The 23,401-nt window shown below is 34.3% G+C and overlaps 1 protein-coding gene across 4 annotated transcripts in view; it reads right to left on the bottom strand.

The window, feature by feature from the left end:
- Positions 1-23,401, bottom strand: part of LOC145668156 (uncharacterized) — a 319,521-nt gene that overhangs the window by 80,226 nt on the left and 215,894 nt on the right. For 2 of the 4 annotated variants that reach the window (XR_014127978.1, XM_081735746.1), the window contains exon 1: positions 20,665-21,531. The exons of the other annotated variants lie outside the window; for them this stretch is intronic. Coding sequence is in view for 1 of the 2 variants with exons in the window: in XM_081735746.1 (XP_081591872.1) it covers positions 20,665-21,032 (368 nt within the window). In the remaining variant the exon portion in view is untranslated. Of the gene's footprint in view, positions 1-20,664; positions 21,532-23,401 lie in introns of those variants that run through there. 4 annotated transcript variants of the gene reach the window in all.

Genomic DNA, 23,401 nt, shown 5'->3' with positions numbered 1-23,401 from the left:
CGAAGATATTTATGCTTTAATCAAACGCATAACATTATGACCAGGGGCAAGGGCGCCCATCAGGGGGGGGCAAGGTAGGGCGCTCGCCCCCCATAAGAGGAAATTGTACTTGAGAATATCGAAAACCCAATATAATTTTTACATTAGTTACAGCAAAATTTGAAACTATATTTGAAACGTCGCTTGTACTTGTCCCCCCTTGGAAACCACAACATGGGCGCCCTTGACCAGGGGTAAAAGTGGATCTGAAAAAGTAAGGGGATGGTAGGTAGCGGCATGACTTCACGACGTTCCCCCTGCCTATCTTTGCCCAATTTTTGTCATTTTGTATTTTGTAATTTTTTAGGAACTGGGGGACGCCGTACATATTTTTCCGAGGTGGGGGTTGGCGTCCTCCCGCGTTCCCCCTCACTTTACCCCTGATTATGACTGATTTCTTAGGTAAGAATATAGACTACTGGGACGGTCAGGGCTAGGGGATTTTATTCGAATATACAGATGAGTGTAAAGGCTCGAAATAGTGTCCATAGATGGCAGTCTGAACTCGACAGATTAATCTTGAAACTTTGTCCAAAGAGGGATAGTTGGAATTTTTCTCAGCCCAAAAATAACTGTTTACGGGGAGGAGAATAAAACCTACATAAAAGCCATCAGTAACTCACCACTAAAAACCCCCAAAACTTGGGCTAAAATTATGACACGAGAAATAGCCAATTTCTAAAATGTCCCTCATGGAATAAATGGAGAATGAAATTTGTCAATTTGCATTACGTTTAGCAGAACATAATGGCACAAAAGCGTAATGTAAATACTAAGTTTTTTAAAAAAATGCTTGTTTTCATCAACTTCAATAATCTCTTTTAAGGAAAATATAGGAATTTTGAAAATCGGAATTTACGAATAATGCTTTCAAATATCGATAAACGTAACATATAGTAGTTACAATTTTCATATTTTATATATTTTGAACACTGTAATTAGTAGTGGCGTATTTAGGGGCTATGCGCAACACATGAAAAAGAACATATAGGCCTATTTTTCTTTAGAAATGGTAAGAAAGATTATTGTTGTACCTGGAATTTTAGGGGGAGGCTTGAGCCCGATAGCCATCCCCCTAAATACGCCACTGGTAATTAGAATAGCGTGTGGGAAACTTAAGAGCAATATGAGAACTTCTGTCTCGAATTTTATAAGGTTCCAGGTTAGCGTCAATGTACCAAGTTACCAAACGTATAAAAAAATGTGGACTGTTAAAAGATGCAAAGTATTCATTAAAATACAATTAAAAGGCAGCAAATATTCGTTTGTTGTATTTGTTTAGTCTGTCTCAGCACCGAGACTGTATTAGACTAGAACCTGAAACTTCACGTGGGATCCGAACCAGACTTCCACCCACAGAAAATTTATTTTTTTGTGTGTTTTATGTTTCACGATTACTTTAATGAAACTATCTTATTATGTGAAACCATGTGTTTGGTCTGATTATCATAGTTATCTTCCTTTTTTCACCTAAAAATCGTAAAAATTTTCTTGTTTTTCCTCTAAAAAAATCTGGCAACCCTTACCACTGATTCATAATCAAATCATCCTGTGTTGAAGAATCACGTAAATCAGTTCATGTTACCTTAGAAAACAGGTCACTTGCAATGCCGGAATTACGTAACCCTACTGGAATTTCTAAACAGATATCCACGCGTACGAATTCGCTTTTGCGTATTAAAAATGTTGACGTCATTTCCTGCACATAATGTTTTCCGCAGTTTTTTTCGTAAAAAAAAGGAATTATTTATAATGATGTCACGACCGTGTAGGAACACAATAGGCCTACAGATACAGTAATTTCACTAGAACAAATTTTTGAAAAAAAAATTGGAATTGGTTTTGAAGAAAACCGAAACTGGATCAGCTGAAAAACCAAACCGGTTTTGGAGAAAACCGATAACCGGTTTCGGTGAAAACCGAACCGGTTCTGAAGAAAACCGGTTTCGGTGAAAACCGAAAACGGAAAAACCGGTTTTTGTGCCCACCACTAATTATAATACTGTAAAGAAAAAAACATTCCAATCCCGTCTCGTCGCAAACGGGTTTCCTCAATTCGCAACACTTGAACGTTCCCACGAAATACACAGCTGCCTGACACCAGTATTGTCAGGTTTACTCGTCTGGCGCTGCAATAACAAAAATATTTTGGGAGAGTATAGTTAAAGGGTTGTTTGTAGTATTAGCATCTACGTATGTATTGTCTACGTAGTTTAACTTAAATTACACACTTTAAGAAAAGGCACTTATTGCTGATTTTTTTTTTTTTTTTTTTAAGTGCGGTGACTTTGCAGTACAGCACTCATCTTTGATGTTGAGTCCTCGGTTTGAGTACTTCCAATGTAAGTCTGATATCTACAATACCTTGTTCATGGGTTTTGTTTTAAGTTTCTCCGTTTCTTCCTACCTTTTCATTTCATCTGCTCTTTAGTACCTGGGTCCATGGTTCCATCCTAGGCCATGTGAGTTTCTAGTACAATTAGTGTGCGCGATCCTAGGCCATGTGAGTTTCTGGTAGACAATGCAGTGTGCGTGATCCCAGGCCATGTGAGTTTCTAGTACAATGTAGTGTGCGCGATCCTAGGCCATGTGAGTTTCTGGCTTAATTGATTTTACAGCAAAGAAAACATCTCATATAAACTCTTTACATGAACTTTGTTATAACTACCATTATTAGAAGTCCATACATGAATACGCATAAAAAGAGCCACTATTCACCCGCATAATTATTTCACATTTTATCTATGACTTTTTTACGAATATAGTATCAATTTCAAATCAAAATTATGAAAAAGAAATGAAATGAAATCTTTGAGTTTTACGTCCCACTATTATGCCGGTTGTGCTAAAGGAGACGGTGATGATGAGTAATGAATGAAATGGTGGAATGAAGAAAGTGGGAGGAAACGGAGAACCCCGAGAAAATCCACGCACACGGTATTTGTCCACCACAAAGTTCACTTGGCGGGGGTTGGGATCGATCCCGGGACCCCAAGCACCAGAGGTGAACGCACTACCACTGAGCCACCGCGGCCCGCCAAATCAAAACTATGATGGTTGTTACAAAAGTTCTACCCCAACAAATATTATAACTAACATACGTTAAAATCTTGCTTCATTAAGGGGCCAGACTGCTAAATATTTTTCAAAAGCTAACAATTTTTCTTTTGTCTGTTTTTCGTAAGTGAAAAGAGATAATGAAAGGTAACTTACCACAATAATAGATAATCTTATTCTACACCTGAAAACAGGAATCAGAAGAAGAATCAGTGTTGCCAGCCATAGAAATGACAGTGTGGCCAAAATTTGAATTACCCAAAAATCTTTGTTAAGTCAGAGACTAGAAAAATAAACTCAACGGTAATCGATGACTTATCATGATATGTGTTCCTTGTTAACTACTTTTTAAATAATAACTACTACTAGTTTTTTAATTGTATTTATTTTGTAATAACTTATATAACTTTTTACAAAATAAATAAGTTATTACAAAATAAATACAAATAATTACAAAATAAATACTGATTATTCTTCCGATTCGTATTTTCAGGTGTAGAATAACATTATCTATTATTGTGGTAAGTTACCTTTCATTATGCCTCTTTTCACTTACGAAAAACAGGCAAAAGAAAAATTGTTAGCTTTTAAAAAATATTTAGTAGTCTGCCCCCTTTAAGATCTCTAATTGGCTATATTTAACCTATTTAAATATCTACTTATTAGGTCTATTATTACTTTGAACAACACGGTTTATTTTTTTAGTTGCAATTAAATCTTCACAATAGTTTAAATTCGGCACTATTAATACTTTAAGTTGCAATTAAATCGGCACAATAGTTGTAAATCGGTACTATTAATATTTTTGTTGCAATTTAAATTGTCACAATAATTTTAACTTTTAAATCGGCACTATTAATATTTAAGTTGCAATTAAATCATCACAAGTTTTAAATCACGCTAATAAATTAAACGTCAGACAGCGGCAAAAGTGGATCTGAAAAGGTAGGGAGACGCATGACGTCACGTCGTCCCCATGCGTATCTTTACCCATTGTAATTTTTTTCAAGAAGTGGATGGACGTCATAGATATTTTTGAAGGTGAGGGTTCCATGTTCCCCTGCGGACTCTCTCACTTTTAACCCTGACGCCAGATAGTGGAGGTAGGGCATGTATTAAGTGTTAGGTAGGCAGCGACATCTAAGAGCCTGATTATTTATTATTAGGAATTAGTATGACGCACAGATTTATATTTGGTGTTTATTATTAGGATTTATTATATCTTCGTAAGATGTCATATGTATTTTGTGGCAATATCTCTACGTTTTCTATGTAAAGATGACAGGATTTGCTAGATTTTTTAAAATTTATTACAAAGTTACTTCCAGCCCGTTGATAACATTTGGAATCACTAAATTTTATAATCATAAATCTAATATTAATTCATGCAGTTTCCCCCATGTAATCATTACACTCTTCTTTCGGGTCAATCTCATAAGTTGGTACCTCTACTTACTCGCGGTGAAGCAAAACAGAGGATCTAGGACGTGGCACCATTGCAACAGGAAATAGTGTGAACATATGTTTTTCCAACACAAAAAATTCGGGCTGGAAAGGGTTAACTATTTATTATTCATTACATAACGAATTATTTTAACAATGTGGAAGTAGATCTTAATATTATTATTTTATCAAGAGTTCAGAAGACGAGTTCAAGTTTTGTCTAGATTCAATCTGAAACCTCATCCAAGAAAAGAAAGAAAGGAAACGGAAATGGCCATGAAAATTAAAATGGCCGAATAAATCGGAAGTTCGCTTTTTTATATATATATAGATTTTTCTCATCTCGACGTGATACAGATCGTGAAACTGCCTCATAAGATAACATAAATATAAAAAATATGACAAAACACAAAATATTACAATTTCCTTATCAATAAGATGGCGTAGCTGTCTGCGAAAAACGAATAAATAAATACAGTAGTGAATCTAGAAGGTAAAAACTGGAGGCACCAGCCAGAACCCAGACCACGATAGGTATTTTCATAACTTTATTATAAAATTTCAAAAATAAATAAACAATAGCTTCAATAATCTTCGTCACTCAAAAAACTGGGAGCCTAGGTCTCTGGCCCCGGGCTAGATACCCCATTGCTGTAAAGACAAATTAAAAAAAAAAAACGAAAGTAAAGCGCCTTACGGAGCTCTTAAAAATCAGTGTTGTTGGCCTACTACGTGACTTCCCAATATTATTGAGGGTATCTATTTGAAGCGAACCCGAGACCGTGTGTGCGTAGTCACTGGACCTGGTGAAAGTTGTAATTTCAAGTATTAAAAAAAAAAAAAAAAAAAAAAAGAAAGAAAGAAAAAGAAATAAGGCTGGTTGTAGAACATAGAAAAAGTTATTCATATCTTTCAAACCGGAAACAATAACTATTTTTCATTATTTGATAGGCAATTGCAGTTCTGTAAGTGATATTTCTCTATCACTAAATGTGGCAGACAACATCGTGTCCGTGGGTTTGCTGGAGTTTATTTCGTTTAACCCCACATTCTTATTCCACTGATAATATTTCATACTCATTCAACCTTTGGGGTGCGGAGCATAAGCGCGGGACGTAAAACCAAAATTTTCAGTTCATTTCATTTATGATCAAATATACAAAGTAACTTTTTCATTAGCCATGCAGAAATAATATATATTGAAAAACGTTAGCGTAAACTAATAGCTACAATAAACTAAACTAATAGATACAGTAAACTAATAGTATCGCTCAGAAAAGAAAACGAGGGGGAAAAAAATAAATAATAACTTCTTAAAATAACGAATTTTCCATGTACTATCAAGTATTGGAATTAAATTTATAACAAAACACTAAGAGAGTACGGCGCCTTTACATTGCATAGGTCTTCCTTCCATTTTATTCGTTGTATGAAAATGAAAACATGTTAGGGAGTGAGGCAATAAGTTCATGAATAAGCCAATCACGGAAAGAGTTGTTGAGTAGGCGTTGAACAGGTATCGCTGAGAACAAAAGGTACGCTTCACAAACACTTGTTTTCCCTCCATTCACCTGTGCGGCCACTCAACGAGCATCACAACCGCTACTAAACTTCCCTCCAATAAATAGCTTGTTGAATATCATGTCTCAGCCAATGTTAGTTACTACACTTTCCTCTTTTGCGCTAAAACTACGTACTTTATAACAATATAAATGAAAAATGATTTCTTTCAATATTTATGCTTTTAGGAAAGCTGTAAATACAGATATGAAAATCCAAAAATAAAGACAACGAACTTCTAAAAAACAGGTTAAACGTGTTCTCCGCTTGGAAATTGCGGTACGGGCCGGTTTTTGTTGCGAAGCTACTTTTGTGTGAATATGTTATTATGCAGTGTTCGAATTAGATAATTTATATTATGGGGAGGGGGGTAAAATTACGCCAACAAGACGTAGAGTCTGAGGGTGTAATAATTCAAAATGAGATAATAATGTCTAATCCCCCCACATAAATATGAAATGACATGTGTAATAAATAAAAGATTTATTAATTCAATAAGTCTACCGACAATAATTATGTATATATTATCTGACATGTGCACACACCTCACCTACAAAACAGTTTTTGGTGATACATATATTTTATTTGTCAATAAATGTATCCCTTAATTTTTTTTTTTTTTTTTTGTAATTTAATTGCAAAAATATCAATGTAAAATCATTTACCCTTTATTTTGTAAGTTGATATACACTTCGTTAGATTAAATTACAAAATTTGCTTTTTTTTTTTTTTTTTTTTTACAAATTTACAGTAAATTTATAGGAAAATATTATATTTTTATTAATAAGAATGAAATTTTACGTTTCATATTACTAATTTTACTTTATAGGTGTAAACTAATTTAAATAGAGGCTTGGCAAAAAGATTGCCACCGTTCTCTGTAAATTTACCTATGATTTTTTTTTTTTTTTTTTACAGTGTAATGATTATTTCCGAACTTGTTTTAATATGAATAATAAAATCTTACATTGTATATGGGTACGTCCACGAGAAAATGAAGTAAATAAATACAATTCAGCTAAACTCGTTTTAACAATGTATTAACAATTATTTTATAAATCGATACAAATATAGAGGATGAATATGACATGTCCGATCTTCCCTAAATATGGTGGAAATTCCCTCTTTGTTTACTTCTTCTTAGACAACCGCCAAGAGCATTTACAAATCCATATGCGACTTTGTTATGCGCCATTAGTACATTCAAATTCACGAACGACGACGAACTGAAAGGTACGAGGATACGGTTGCAAGTAACAGCTGTAATCATAATAATATAGTTCAACTAAACAACGGTGAAAATAGTGGGGAAATTAGAAATAAAAAAAAATAAAAAACTGAATAGTTTACTTTGCTCATTTCGAAATACAACTAGCTGATTAAACTCACAAGAAATGACAAACATCAGTGAAATTTGGCGTTATACTAAGCATAGTTTGGGGGGTAAAGCGAGCATCCCTGACTGCGATCCTTTAGGTGACTTCTTTGGAGGGGAACCAAATGTGAAATAAGGGGGAAAATCTCCATCATCCCTCCCAGTAATTCGCACCCTGATTACGAAACAGGCCCTATTTTTTAAAGTATAAAATAGTTTGCGTATAGTTACCTGAAACTTATTCATAAATTTCAGGTGCAGAAGACATTGTCTAGGAAGAGTTTTAAGGAAAATAGTTCATGTAGCATAAAAACAAAACAAAAACAATATGCTAAATGTACCTACGGAACTATCTATAAAAAATGCGGAAAATACAGTATATACGGAGTCCTAGGTTGAAAAATACAAATTTTGTTTATTCGAGCATTGAAAGTATATATAACTTAAATTAAAAATCTGATTAAAGTTCGTATAACTTAAATACGTAAAATCTGATTAAAGTACGTATAAATAAAATCTTATTAAAGTACATACAACTTAAATAACATATGATCGAAGTACATATACCTTACATAAAATCTGATTAAAGTACGTATAACTTAAACAAGATGTGCTCAAAGTACATACAACTGTGATCTCTGTTACAGTGCTATAGCTATTGATCTGTTATAGTTTCGGCAATATATCAGTGCGTTCAACAAGCACATGATGAGAGAGAGAGAGAGAGACAACTATTTTATTCAGTGTAAATTTGAACATTGGACACATTAACCCACAAGCGGATTTTTAGGGCGTAGTTGGTGCCCATGAGGTTGTTTGGTGGGATAAAATTTCTCATTGAAAAGGCATAATCAAACCGGAAAATGGCAAATTTTCAGGGATGGAAGGTACATTTGGCGGCAAAATGGTAAATTTGCGGCAAGAAAGGTAAGTTTGAAAGAAAATTGTAAATTTGGGGTAAGAACGGTAAATTTGTGGAGAAGGGTGGTAAATTGAGGGAAAGAATGGTAAATTTGGGGAAACAAAGGTAAATTTAGAGGGCTGATTGTTAAGTTTGGCGACAGAAATGTAAATTTTGGGAAGAAGGATGGTGAATTTGGGGGCAAGAATGGTAAATTTTGGAGAGAAGAGTGATGAATTTAAGAGAAAGGCAAATTTGGGGGGGAAGTGTGATAAATTTGGGGAACAGTGGTAAATTAGGAGGGTTACTTGTTAAGTTTCGGGAGGTACAGGTAAATTTGGGAAGAAGAATGGTGAGTTTGGGGAGGAAGAATGGTAAATTTGGGGAGAAGAATAATGAATTTGGGGGTGAAAATTGGTAAATTTGGGGAAATAAAGATAAATTTGGAGAGCTGATTGTTAAGTTTGTGAACAGTAAGGGAAATTTGGGGAGAAGAATGGTGAATTTGAGGAGACAATGGTAACTTTGGAGATACAAAGGTAAATTTGAAAGTAAACGATAAATTTGGGGAAAAAATGGTAAATATGAGAATAATGAGCCCAAGCTCTTGGGAGGAGGGATAGCAACCCTTGCCCAAGCGTCATTTATCCGCAACTAATCACCGGTGCAACGACATTGTGCAATTTTTTTCTAAGGATTAGATAGTTGATAATCTGTAATTTATGACTTATTAACGAGGACCAGAAAGTGCTGAAATTGCGCAAATTTTTTCCCCGACGTTGCCAACAACAGGATTCAGGAAATTAAGTGAAATTTTGCACAAAAAATAAAATGCATAAACGCCATAGCTTTGTGGGACATACTTGTATTGTATTCTAATATTTACAAAGCAAAATATGTATTTACAGAACATTTCACTTTTACAGCTTGAATTCTTGGGATTTAAATCCTTCAAATTTTTAAAATGAATCTTTCAATTTTGAAATTTCCTGTCTTGTAATTGTATTTGGTTTTTCGTTCAACTGTTCAGTCGCTTACGATAATAATATATGACAAATCTTTCTCACAGTAACTAAGGTGCAAACAAATACAATAAAACCTGTCTTCAACGGACCTTTTATTAAACGAAACTTATGTTAAACGGAAATATTTCACGGTTACATAAATTTAATGGCGAAAATTGTCCCTTAATTAAACGGAAACTATATTACGAGGACAATGGAAATCAAAATAAGCCTCTTAACTGACAATTCCAAATTTCAAAACATTTAGAAAGTTTTTAGACATCCAATTGAGAGGTTAAATATGTATTTTAGCAGAACAGACAGTTATGTGCAAACCGAAGTAGACACGACGGATATATATGCTTTAGTTGAGAATTATACGGAAGGTAGGAAAGAAGAAGAGGAGGTGGAGGAAGAAGAAAAATAATACATTTAGTTTTAACTTTAAGGCAACCTTACAGTTAGATATGATACAGAAAATTATTATGGGACTGCGGTCTCAGTGGTAGAGCGTTCACCTCTGATGTGTAGGGTACTTTGTTTGATCCCCGCACAAACCAAGTGAACTTTGTGATGGACAAACATCGTGTGTGTGGGTTTTCTCGGGGTTCTCCCGGTTCCCCACTTTCTTCATTCCACCATTTGATTCATTTCTCATCATCACCGTCTCCTTTAGCTAGCCAGCATATGCGTGGGACGTAAAACTGAAAGAAAGAAAATTATTGACTGGGACATGTTTCCCCTTACCCGTCTCTAACCACGCCCCTGCACACATATAATAGCAATAACTGAAAATGCTATTGTAATCCATTACTTTGTAATTTTTCCCCCCTAAAACGACTTGCATTTCGGTGACTGTTTTTTGTTAGTCGAAATGCTTATGGTAGTTAGTGATGGCAACGTTGCACAACATTATTTTGCGCAATTTCCAATTTTGTTGCCTGCTCATTAAGGCTTTGTCTGTGTCAACAGTTAAGAGAGTTAAAATATTGCGCAATTTCAGTGTACCCCTGATCATCAATAGTAGTTTTTAACGTTCAATACAAACTTTAGATATTTTACGCTGAAGTACCTGGCGTTGCCCAGGATTAAAGACAGGACGTAAACCTCTCCCCCTGTTACTGAAATACTTAAATATCATTTCAATCAAAGCGTAATGATAAAAACCCAAGTCGGTCGATGTGATAACTATTTTCAAAGATGCTCATGAGATACTTTGTGTTTGGCACAAATTTTAAACCCCTTTCCCTCGCATTAAAATTTCTTCCTTCATACGCAGAATTTTTGCAAACGATTAAAAACATATAAACTAAACGCATTTTTAATAATGAGTTTACATACGAAATTATGTCTATCTATCGGACATAAAAACAGAGCAGCAGAACTGACAGTAACAGGGCCACCCGTCTGCATATGCTACGGTTAGAAAATAGTTATTACTTTCTGGTATTTGATAGCCATATTCAAGGGCACCGATGCTCGGGGGGGGGGGCTATTGTATTTATGAATATGGAATATTTGGCATAATTTGAATGCAATTTGGGCCTATGTTTAGCAGAAGGGGCCCAGCTCTTTTCTCTAAAAAATGTTACAATTTTGGTAATTTATTTTCACATTCGGTTAGTCTAGGGTAGGTTAGGTTAGTTTATGTTATATTAATGTAGTGGTCCCGCATAATTTTCCAAAAAAAAAAATTATAGAATTTCGCTTATTTCTACTAATATTAGGTTAGTTTAGTTTAGTTCAAGTTAGCTTAGGTTAGTTTATGTTAGGTTAGATTAGATTTGGTTACGTTATGTTACGTCTAAGTACTTGCATCATTCATTTATCCTGTAAATTTTGCGTTTTTTACGTGCTTCTGGGCCCCCTTGTACTAAACATACTCAGCAATTTGTCTTAAAATCCTCATATATATACCTTCTGCATCTGAATGCCCCCCTCCCCCCCCCAAAAAAATACAAAGAAATCGGCGCCCTTGGCCATATTTCTGGTTATAGTAAATCTATACGACAAGCGTTCGTCCATCTTTCTATTGTTGAACATTTTGATAAATTAACAAAACGCCAGTAGATGGGAAGGAAGTTAACAGAAGAATAGAACACGAATTTAGTAATCTATTTGCAGTTTGTATGATTTTTGTAAGCTTCTTTTTCCTAAAACTAATATTTTCGTTTAGCAAAAGCTTTTAATTTTTAGTAGATAATACATACAAATAAGAAAACAGGGATTAATATGTTAGAAGTCCCTAAACTTATTTCCAATAAATGTTACAAAACAAAATGTACAGAAAAGTGTTCTCATTATTAAGTTATGGTGATAATTTCGAAGAAACAACTGCTGATACTGATCATGTTTTAAGTGATAGAGTTACAGATATTATTTTACTATAATCTTTCCATTTTATACATAGACGAGTATTTCTAAGCTACGAATAGTTTGCTTTGAAATAGCAACATCATTTCAGGTTCTCCCAGGGCCAAGGGAAGGACAAAATAATGTATGATCAGGGTGGAAAAAAATCATGATTTTTTTTAAATAAATATCGATTTTTTTGATTTAAATCGATTTTTTTGATTTAAATCAAATCTTTCTCCTCGTATAATACAAGTCGCGAACTGGAGAAAAAACATTAGGAATTAATATTAAATGACAATTATGCCATTTAAGTGAAAGTATTTTGGTTTAATTTCGAATTAATCCTCAATCGTTAACCTATTTCAATCCGAAACAATATTTCTTAAGCATTAAGAAAAAAACGTACAGCAACGTTTATCAACATGACACTTTTCTTTTCACGAAAGTTCCTGATATTTGGCAGAAGTATATTTTTTAAAACATCGAAACTACCCAGCGCAATGGCACGAAATACATCTAAAGTACATAAATTTCGCCCAAAATTAACTGTTTAACTCTATGGCCTATGGAACCCGGAGGTTCATTGCCGCGTTCACGGAAACTCTCCACTGACTTCTATCCTTAGCCAACTGGATCCAGTTTCTATTTTGTATTCCTATTTCTGCGAGATTCATCTTAATATTGTCATCCCATCTGCGCCTAGATCTTCCTAATGGTCGTTTTCCGATTGGTCTTCCAGTTAAGAATTTGAAAGTGATCTTATTTTCTTCCATCCTGGCGACATGACCTGCCCACCTGAATCTCCTAGACTTGATGACCCTAGCAATGTTTGGTAAACCGTATAAATTATGTAGTTCCTCGTTATGAAATTTCCCCCATTCCCCTCCTCTTGGGTCTGAATATTCGGCTCAGGATCTTGTTCTCAAATACTTTCAGTCTACGTTCTTCCCTGATAGTAAGCGACCATGTTTCGCAACCATATAGAAGCAGGGTGTCTACCAGTCAGGGAAAGTCAGGAAATTTGCAGGGTCAGGGAAAATGTCAGGGAATTTCATTGTGTGTCAGGGAAAAATCTTTCCCAGGCTGTGAGGGGTGAAGGAATGCCACTAAAATAGTCATAAATTACAGGTAAATGAATTGGTTCGTTTGTACGTTTGTAGAATATTGTATAAGCATATAAACAATGGTGAAAACTTACAGTTCACTTTAAATATAAGTTAGGGGCGCGGTGGATCACTGGTAGAGCGTTCACCTCCGGTGCTTGGGTTCCCTGGTTCGATCCCAGCTTGCACCGTGTGAACTTTGTGGTGGACAAACACCGTGGTCGTGGGTTTTCTCGGGGTTCTCCCACTTTCTTCATTTCATTCATTACTCATCATCACCGTCTCCTTTAGCCTAACCGACATAATCGTGGGACGTAAAACTGAAAGATTTCATTTTCATGATTTAAATATAAGTTACTTTTCATGAGTTACTAAGAAAAAAAGAATGACAGAGTCAGGGAAAATTATAATTTTGTCTGGGAAAGTCAGGGAATTTGATTATGCTTGCTTGCTAGACACCCTGAGAACAACAAGCATATATATTTTAATCTTCAAATTCCTGGACAGAATTCGTGACAACAAGAGATTTTGAACTGAATAATAATACGAATTCCCTGCTTTTAGTCGACATTTAATTTCTTCGTAGATATCGTTTTCATCTGTTAAATGTCGATGGTGATTTCTCCGTTGGAATAGTTAACGATTTAAAAATCCTATGTTACGAAGACAAGAAAGCAGCATTCTCCCGTTACCCGTTCAAAACGGGAATTTTCCTAATCATCCTCTGCATGATACTCGTTTTCATACTGTGTTGTACATACATTTGAGTCTCATTGTATTATGATTATTATCTTCCATAATCGAAATAACAGAACAGAAACGGGATTTTACTTATTTTCACTTTAAATTAATTTATTTCGAAATTTGATTTAAATCAACGATTTTTATTTAAAAAATCAAGTGATTTAAATCTTGATTAAAATCGTGATTTAAATCAGACTGATTTAAATCAATCCACCCTGTGTATGATCATAACAGTTTTACACTTTTAATTAGCATACAATAATTTTTCTCAAACTCGGAGTGGGGTGGGCAATTGCCCCTTGCCTTCTCCAAATGATGCCCTGCTGTGGAAGTATAACGTATGTATTAATCCGAAATAAACAAATATTTTTCTACTAAAATCCAAATTTAAAGTGTAAATATTTAATATGGAGGTTAAATTGCGACTTTATAAATGTTGGCTTTTACATTTCATTATATATATATATATATATATATATATATATATATATATATATATATATATATATATATATATATTAAGAATATGCTGATTTTGAATAATCCAGAGTTGGTTGGTCTAAACCAAAAGAAAAAAGAACGAAAAAGTGCTTTAAATCTTATGAACTTAATGGTGACGTTTCCACATATCAAATCATCTGCATTAGTTTTATCTCCTTTTCACCTTTTAAAATCAAGTCGTCCCATGTTCAATTCTCGGTCTAACCACAATCCTTCTTTCAAGTGTAAGCCAAATAGCGGTTGGGATGTCACTTTAAGGTTAGTTTAAAGGGACAAGTTTTGCCAATAGATGTTACTACAGTCTTCGTATCTCTCTCATGTATTTTTTACCTTTCACGAAAATTCACGACTTCTCTTACAAATTTCCAACTACAAGCTTCAAATTTTTAGAGAAGGAACTTCATAACCTATCGAAGACAACAATCCGTGCCGATTTTTTATTTAGAATTTTCTTCATTGTTAAAACAGTATATTGTTAAAGATGAGGATATCCAATATCAACAATTAAGTCATTTTAACAATGAAGAAAATTCTAAATAAAAAATTGGCACGGATTGTTGTCTTCGATAGGTTATGAAGTTCCTTCTCTAAAAATTTGAAGCTTGTAGTTGGAAATTTGTAAGAGGAATCGTGAATTTTCGTGAAAGCTAAAAAATACATGGGAGAGATACGAGGATTCCAGTGACATCTATTGGCAAAACTTGTCCCTTTAAACCAACCTTAAATGAAAGTCTTCTTGCCTAGACACATGAAACGAAACCAAATTGTATGCTTAAATGCCTGTTGTTTCATAAAGAAGCCAAGGTTGCATAAATATATTGATAGAAATTGTTAAAATTTATCGACTATGTAGCTTCTAACATTAGCTTGGATTGGACTTTCAGTTTTAATTGAATGATATCTACATACTAAATTTGCAATTTAATAGCTCAGTTTTAGCGTTCTGATTATGACACGTTGACCACAAAATTTTACATGCCAAGCAATAACGGGACTTCTTCGTTATTGCTTTCAATTTAAAGTAGTAACAGGATTTTCTCGATGGCTAAGGCGGGAGTTTCCCGGTTTATATATAATTCTGTATAATGGTTTTAATTATGCAACTGTTTATCTTTTTGTCCTTCTGAGATGACTCTTGACAATTATATAACGTTTACCTGCCAATGTTCCCAATTGGGAACATGCTTTTTGAAATCATTTTGTGAGGTTGTAAACTAATGAGATGGATAGGATTTGGTATATTTTAACTGAAATAGTTAGTTATTAGAACATTTTAAGACTTTTTGAAAACAATTGAATTTTACGATGTTTGACATTCTTCGCCATACTTGTAGTGAGGGATTTCTGATTTGTGTAGAGATACTATTTTTCTTGAAAATTTCTGAAATGTTAACTGAGAAATGTCAATCTATTTACAACATATTAAAAGCACCACGCCCCAATGTTCCCAAATTTGAGCACGACAAATTTCATATATGCAAAATTATTTTTGTAAATTAAAGCATACAAAACTCTAAATTAACTTCCCTTTAGCAGAAAACAAGTAAACTTTTGTTAGATTTTTACTTCCGTTTTAATTCGGCAGGTAAACGGTTAACAAATATGTAAAGATCAGTACAACGTATTTTTATCAGTGGTTCTTCGTGAGTGAGTCGGCAGATTTGTGGCCAATTAGTCCCGGTCTCGAGTCCAAATGGAGAACAATTTCTCTTGGATGTAAGCCGAGAAGCGGTTTGGATTAAGCTTTAACCCGGTGACCCCTTCCAGGATAACTCCGTTGTTGCATAATACACCACGGCGAAACAAACTTATTTCTGTACATATGTAATATAAATATATAGAGCAAATTATTTAAACAAAAAAGATGTTTTTTTTTTTTTTTAACTTTTTTTTCAATAAAAGTTATGTTTTTTGCCAACCCTGGAATAATCTATCCTCTCACGCATTCCATCTTCCCACACATCACAGTGATATTTTGTAGAACATAAGCCTACTTGATTTGTAAATATTACAAACAAATGATACACATACAGTAAAATAAAATCATTATTATTTTTCTTATCAAAATCTGACTTTTTCTACCGCACATTTCAAGGGACCAACTTATAAAATTTGCTCATTATATATTGAGACTTTCAAACTATTCTGTGCATAAGCATAGGTCTTATGGAATGACTATGTCCGTCCAACCGTCTCATCTATCGTGCTTTTGTATTCAAAACCGGAAGTGACAGAAATTTATCATTTCCGGTTTTAAATTTATTATCATAAAGCAAAAAACAAATGGTAATAGATACCGTATAGAGCAAAAACGGCAATGTGATAGTGAGAAATTGTTTTTTGATAACATTTAGCGCCCCAAAGAATAAATTTCATGTCAATTTTTATTCTTCTACTGAAATCAAAAGGAAGTAAAAATTAGTACAACTGCCAATTTCAATACTGCTTCTTTATTTAGTATTACTTGTATGAAATAAGCGAGAAACTTGTTTTTTTTTTCTGACATGGAATCAATATTCTAAAGAACAGGTTCCATATCTGACTTTATATCCCTGTATTGTACCTAGAAATTATTGGTCTACTGTTTCTGGTTTCAGTATTGAATTTCCACAGTTATAGGAAATCTACCGTGGTTTCACTCAGTTGTTGGAATTTTAGGCGCGTGAGGAAGCGTGCTAAGAGTTTGACAAGGCTATCGGAACGGTTCTTTCCTGTTCTGCCTAACGACCCTCTAGCACTTTTTAGCACAGTAATATTAACGACCCTCTAGCACAGTAACACAATCTTTATCTAGTCTTATCTTTAGGCAGAACAGGAATTCCTGTTCTGCCTAATTCTTACAAAAGTGATATTTATATCTGAGAGAAATTTATTATAATCTATTTTCCTTTGATTTTCAAATATCATTCCAGAAACCTTTAAATTGAGTGCTCTAAATATATACTGTAATTGTTTACGAAAAATCAAATCATACAGTCATGTTCAAGAAATTTACTTCGCGTAACGTCTATCTTTAAACCTACACAATATTTCAACAAACTGATTGTATATTCTACTATATTTTATTTTTTATTTTTCAACGTTTTAGCTTGAAGGTCGCAAGTGACACATAAAACTATAAAAAATTTAATTCCTTTTCGTTAAGATATGCATCAAATTTTAACCTGCGGGAGCGTATAGAGAACATGAAAAAGAAAGTGGATGTTCAAGATTTTGTTTATCTTCATTGCTGAGCTTGAGTTTAACTGAATAGTTAGCTCGCGTGGCTTCGTTGTGAGTGGTCCCTAGTTCTAACCTCATTAAAATCACACTAAAATTTTGTGGTATTGACCCAGCAAATTTTGTGGTATTGGGGAGGTACCTGCGTCACATTTAAATTTGTATCTTGGAGTTCGTATTTTGAAGAAAGAAAAAAGGAAAGAAAGCCAAAAATTAAATTAATAAGTTGGTTGCCAGCAATTCTGTTGTATTGCCAAAGAAAGTGACACCGAAATTATTATTATTATTATTATTATTATTATTATTATTATTATTATTATTATTATTATTATTATTATTATTATGTGAGTAGATTTTCAATTCTTTGCTTTATTTTATCATAAGTGTTTTTGTACGGTGCACTGTATTCCTACTCGGAAACAGAAGAGAATTGTCCCTTGTGATCACTGACGTACAAAAAATCACGGTAATTGTTTTGAGCCCACGAGTGAGGGGCAGTCCAGTTAGATTAAGCTCATGAGCGGAAAAATGTTTTATGTGACCAAACAACCCTAAAAATCATTTTTAGTATAACAAATATAGTGAAAGTGTCCAGTATGATGTACAAAGCAAACGTAGAGTAATTATTACATAATTTGTTTCTGATAAACACTTCCAAATATCTACGGCAGAAAGCTTTATAGGAGCAAAGCTTGCACCACAATAACAAATTAAAATATCGCAACAGGAACCACAATGTTAATTTCTTAAAGGATTCACATATATCTTGTCAAGTCGGAGAATAACAGAACCTTGAATTTTTTTTTTTTAATCATACTTATGTATACATAAAATTGTCACATATTTTGACATACTTGCTTACACACAATCTTCATTGTTCTAAATGTAAGCAGTACGAGATAGCTTCTATATACGAAATCAAATACAAATGATCTGATTGGAATTTAGTCTATAAGGTGAACACGTTTATATTTTCTCTCTCTCTCTCTCTCTCTTTCGGATTCTTCTCAACTTCTAACGTCTTTCGTTAAAGTTTCAACGAAATACATCAAGTTTACTGCCAAAATGTACGACATTCAACGTGCAGTGAAAAGACTGAATGTTCTAACATAGGGTTCGAAATCGCAACAGTCGAAGGAGACAGTTCACAAAAATAGTTCTTTGCACTGTTCGCCTCCACTCATATGTTTGAATATTCATAATTATTAAACTTACGTGGCTATTAATCCATCCGGGGACGCGGTGGCTCAGTAGTAGAACGTTCAGCTCTGGTCCATGAGGTCCTTGGCCCAACTCGCGCCAAGTGAGTTTTGTGGTGGACAAACACCGTATGTGTGGATTTTCTAGGGGTTCTTCCGTTTCCTCTCACTTTTTCCGTTCCACCATTTCATTCATTTGCCATCACCGTCTCCTTTAGCCTAGCCGTCATAACAGTGAGATGTAAAACTTAATTATTTCATTTCATTTCATATTAGTTCAGTCATTAATAAAATATGAAATACACATAAATTACTGTAATTAATTTGCGGGCTTTTGACAATAGTGTCACTTTATTCACACACCCCAGTAAGATTTTAGTGGGAAAAATTTCTCCCAAAATTTTGAAGTGACGGAATTCCTCCCAATTCCCAGGACTTCGCTCCTTGTTTTAACAATGTAGGACGAGACGTAGCATTGTTACATTACCAAGGACTAAGAATAGTCAAGTCAATCAGAGCCATTTTCGAAAACTGTATATTGAAGGAAACACTGGTATTGATCAACATAAGCAAATATTTTTGTCCGCCTATAAATCTTTGGCACTGCTACGAAAGGATTTTCGGACACTGCTCTCTTCATTTCGTCTATTAACCTTCTGCTATAAATTGCCATCTTTTCTGCTTCATAGGAATGGAAACCATTTTTTGATGAAACATCTTCACCCACGAGAAAAATTGTAGCCTTACAGCCATGTCTACACTTCCAGTACCGGTAACTCTTGTTTCCAATTCTTCTATTAATACAGTATAAATACCCTTCATAACATTTTTCCACCATACTTTGAATTTACAAATACTGTCATTCTGACTTTACACTGTTGACACTAATATCGGAATTGCATACGTTCAAAACTTTGATTGGGTTTGAACTTTCACCCTGACTTCACTCTGTTGACACTTATACTCAAATGATAACCAAGAGCTCCTGAAAGCAACTGCAATTGTCGGGAAAATAATTAGTATTAAATTTCCCTTAAATCTCAATATCCATTTTTGTGAAGATGAGGCAGAAAGGGAATTAGATAAAAAATGTGTTACAAAGTGCTCGAGGGTCATTAGGCAGAACATGAAGACATCGTTGGAACAAACGAATAACTACTGTGTATTGTTTAAACTTTTGCTTTTAAAAAAGTGAATCTCGCATAATAGTAATAGCGGTAATCGTATTACTCTCAGCGACTTCATAACTTTTATTCCCGTCTAGCATCAAGCACGACGGGCGGTCCAAAATTTGGAGAGATCCAATGATACAAGACACTACACTTACACAGTATCGAACTGGTGTTTTTCTACAGTCCTCCTCCTCCATAAAAAATAATGATAAATAATTTTTAAGTACTGCTACCTACATTCTCCCCAAAAATGATAGAACGAAATAGTTTTATCAGAAAAGAAATAATACAGATGATAAATAAGGTCAAATGCTTAGTGTACATCAGATATTTCTCTGCAAAACACGTATAGTTTTATTAAGAATGTGTATAAATGTATGTTGAGTTACGAAATTTTTAGAGGGGGGACGCACCCGGTGGACCCCACAATTGGGTGCACCCCTACCTAGCATACATTAAGAAAAGTACATAAAGTGTGTAAGATTATCTGATCTCCCGACTACGCGCGTTCAAAACGCATTCTACGGATTTACTGCAGTAATCATTTCAGATTTTAGTTGCAATATCTCGTATTTACCCGACCATGATACGACCCTAAGAACAAGAAAAGCTCCCTTTTCTAAACTTAGTTTCTTGAGAATTTTCTTATTTTTAACAAATTTTGAATAATCAAAATTATAATTGATCTCACTGATATAAAATATCTTAAAATGCACCAAGAAAGTTAACATTACGTATTGTAAACTTAGGCTAATTATTGAGTTGCCTAAATTATGATAATGAAAGAATAATCGTCTGACAGACGGTATGTGCAAATAAGAGCGTCTGTCGGTTGCTCTCCCCCCTACTCTTGGAATCAATCATATGGACGTAATTGCCACGTAAGCTATCTAAACCTAGCCTAACCTACTCTCCGTAAATAAACTTACATTTTATGCCATTAATGTGTGAGGCCCTTATGTGAAAAATTGGTCCTAAATTTACAGACTTACCTAAAAAATAAACACATCATAACAGACACAGTAACAACGCTCAATGCTACATATTTTGCACTTGAAAGCAGAAATTCAAGATTCATCTCATCCCACACACAAAATATAGCACAGTCACAACACACTTTAAAAGTACAACCATTAACACAAATTGGACTTTTTGTCGCGTTTCCTACGAAGGAAGGAATAGTTATTGCTACAATTTGGACGAACAAAATGCGTGGATGAACCTCGTGCTTATCACGTGGTGATTTCAGCTTAACATGCGGAAACACAGCTTGCAGGATTATCTTTATGTCTCCCTCCACCACACGAAAAACTCCTTTGAGCGCCAAACCCCAGGCTACACGAAATCTTCTGCCACGCATGCGCAGTGTATAAACAACACTAATGATGAGTCAATTCAGTATCGTTCTTTCACAAGCAATGAGTGAGGAGCGGGAGCCTTGAGTTTTAAGGTCAATCGCTTTGTCATCCTCAACTTTTGACCTCTGCGACTGAAACAAACAAATGTGCATTGGGAGACCTTTGAGAATCAACGCGGATGTTGATGTTTCTGGATCAGCGTTTCCAACTCAGTCTCTTTGCAAAATCGTCTACAAAAGAACATGGCAGAGCAAATGAAGAAGAAAAAAAAAGGCAGCTGCTCGCGCTTCTTTTGCTCTTGCCAGCAGGAAGAATGTTTGACGCCGAGATTATCTTGTTTCCTGTTGGATGGACGATAATTCAATTACCGAGTGCTGGTTGGCACTATTCGATTTCCTTTATGTTTCAAAACTCGTTGGATTTTCCACGTAAATGCTTTGATAAATACGCATATTTCGTATAGTTCATATAGTATATTGTTTATCCCCTTTAGGATGCTCCGTTGTGCCTATGCAGTTGTGTTATGATCAGACTATGGACATTTAGTTTATTTTATTATTTATTTAATTTATTTACAAGTAGCATGGAATATCATCTGTATGTATATCATTATTAAAGAGGCAATAGATACAATCTGCTAAATAACATTATTTACAGTTGGACTTCGATATCTCGCATTCCTCGATAACTCGATGTTTTTCACATTTCCTTGAAGTCTTCGTAACACCAAATGTTAAAATTACCTCTGTACATCGAAAGTTTAAAAAATTACATCGGCAAGTCGAGTTTTAAGAGTTTCATAATCATATTCGAAAACCTCGGTAACTTGAACTTTCGTATCCTCGAACCTCTACGAGTGGAAATTTACCTTTATAAGTCGAAATTCTCTTGATGTGACCTAGCATTCGACCGTTTCTAACTCCTAAGTTGAAGTGACCGACCATTTCTACCACCTAATACGCTCGACCCAGCTAATTCTTTCCATTCTGCTCCACACTCACATTTCGAAAACTTCCAAAAACCATCTGTTTCATTAGAACCAAACTTATCAATTATTGTTAGCAATGAACGATATAGGCCTACTATTTATTCCTGTAAAATTATTATTATTATTATTATTATTATTATTATTATTATTATTATTATTATTATTATTATTATTATTATTATTATTATTATTATTATTACCAAAATGTACGCGTCAGAGCATACGTTCAAGCATTTTACTTTGCACATCTTGATGTGATCTGTTTCGATTAGTATGTCTTATATTTGAACAATGTTATAATTAAACAAAAATTATTAAAGTTCAATAATTAATCATAAATTTGGGCTATACCTCATTAACCATACTATATACAGTCTACCATGGCAGCCTGCAGCGGAAAGCAACGGGGGCAATTGCCCCTTGGATTTCCGAACGGTGTTCAGTTCTTGGAAAATACAAGTCAAAATATACTAATTTTATCCCACACAATTTTTACATTTACAAATACGTACAAAATATATTAGTACTTTTTACATAAAACTAGCTGAACCTGTGTTTTTTACACAGCGCACAGTTCTAATGAGCGTGAATCTCCTTCCCACTTCTCACTATGTCTGTGCAAGTCCCTTTACGAATACAAGTAAAGGACAGGAAAACTCTCGAAGGGATTGAATTGCTATAGACAAACATATAAATGTAGTATTTTAATATATAGAATGTTGCGGGGAGTTTGTGGCAAACTTGGATAAGTGATAGATGCTACCAAATGTAATTTTTTCTTACAATTTCATATCCGAATACGCCTCATTGTGGATCCACAAGCCTTTGACGTTCGCAGTTTGCAATAGGTTATGTCATTCAGGTTAAAGCAAAGCGCCTGAAATGTCCATCAACCCGCTATACGTAGCTCCTCTGCCGGTTGCCTTTCACAAGGGTATCAACCTTAACATCCTGCTGGCAATGTTAAACTAATAGGGTTAAAACGGCGCCTAAAATTTAGAATAAAAAAATAAAACTTTTTTTTTTTTAATTTGACTGAGAACTGGCATATTACACAAAATTTGGAATCGACCAGGGAAAACGGCACGTTTCTAGCACTTGTGGTTTTTGAGAACTTTTGTGTAAATTTAGCCTAATTTTAGGGGTAATTCTAGGAATTTTAATATAAAATACCCTCATATTGAGTTTGGACCCCTCCCGAAATAAATTCCTGCGTACGCTACTGATTGAACGGGTATTGTTCTCCACCCCAAAACACGATAAGTAATTGTAAAATATTTCTACCTGTATTTTCAGAGATAAAATGATAGAAGTAGATTGATTTTACACGAGAAAGAGAACAAATGAAGTGTAAGATCAAATTTTTGTGCTATATCAATCATT

Source organism: Thermobia domestica, chromosome 13, assembly GCF_964235325.1.
Source record: "Thermobia domestica chromosome 13, izTheDome1.hap1.1, whole genome shotgun sequence".
In the NCBI taxonomy this organism is placed as follows: Eukaryota; Metazoa; Arthropoda; class Insecta; order Zygentoma; family Lepismatidae; genus Thermobia; species Thermobia domestica.
Note: the sequence above shows the minus strand (reverse complement) of the source record. Positions and strands in the feature narration are given on the sequence as shown.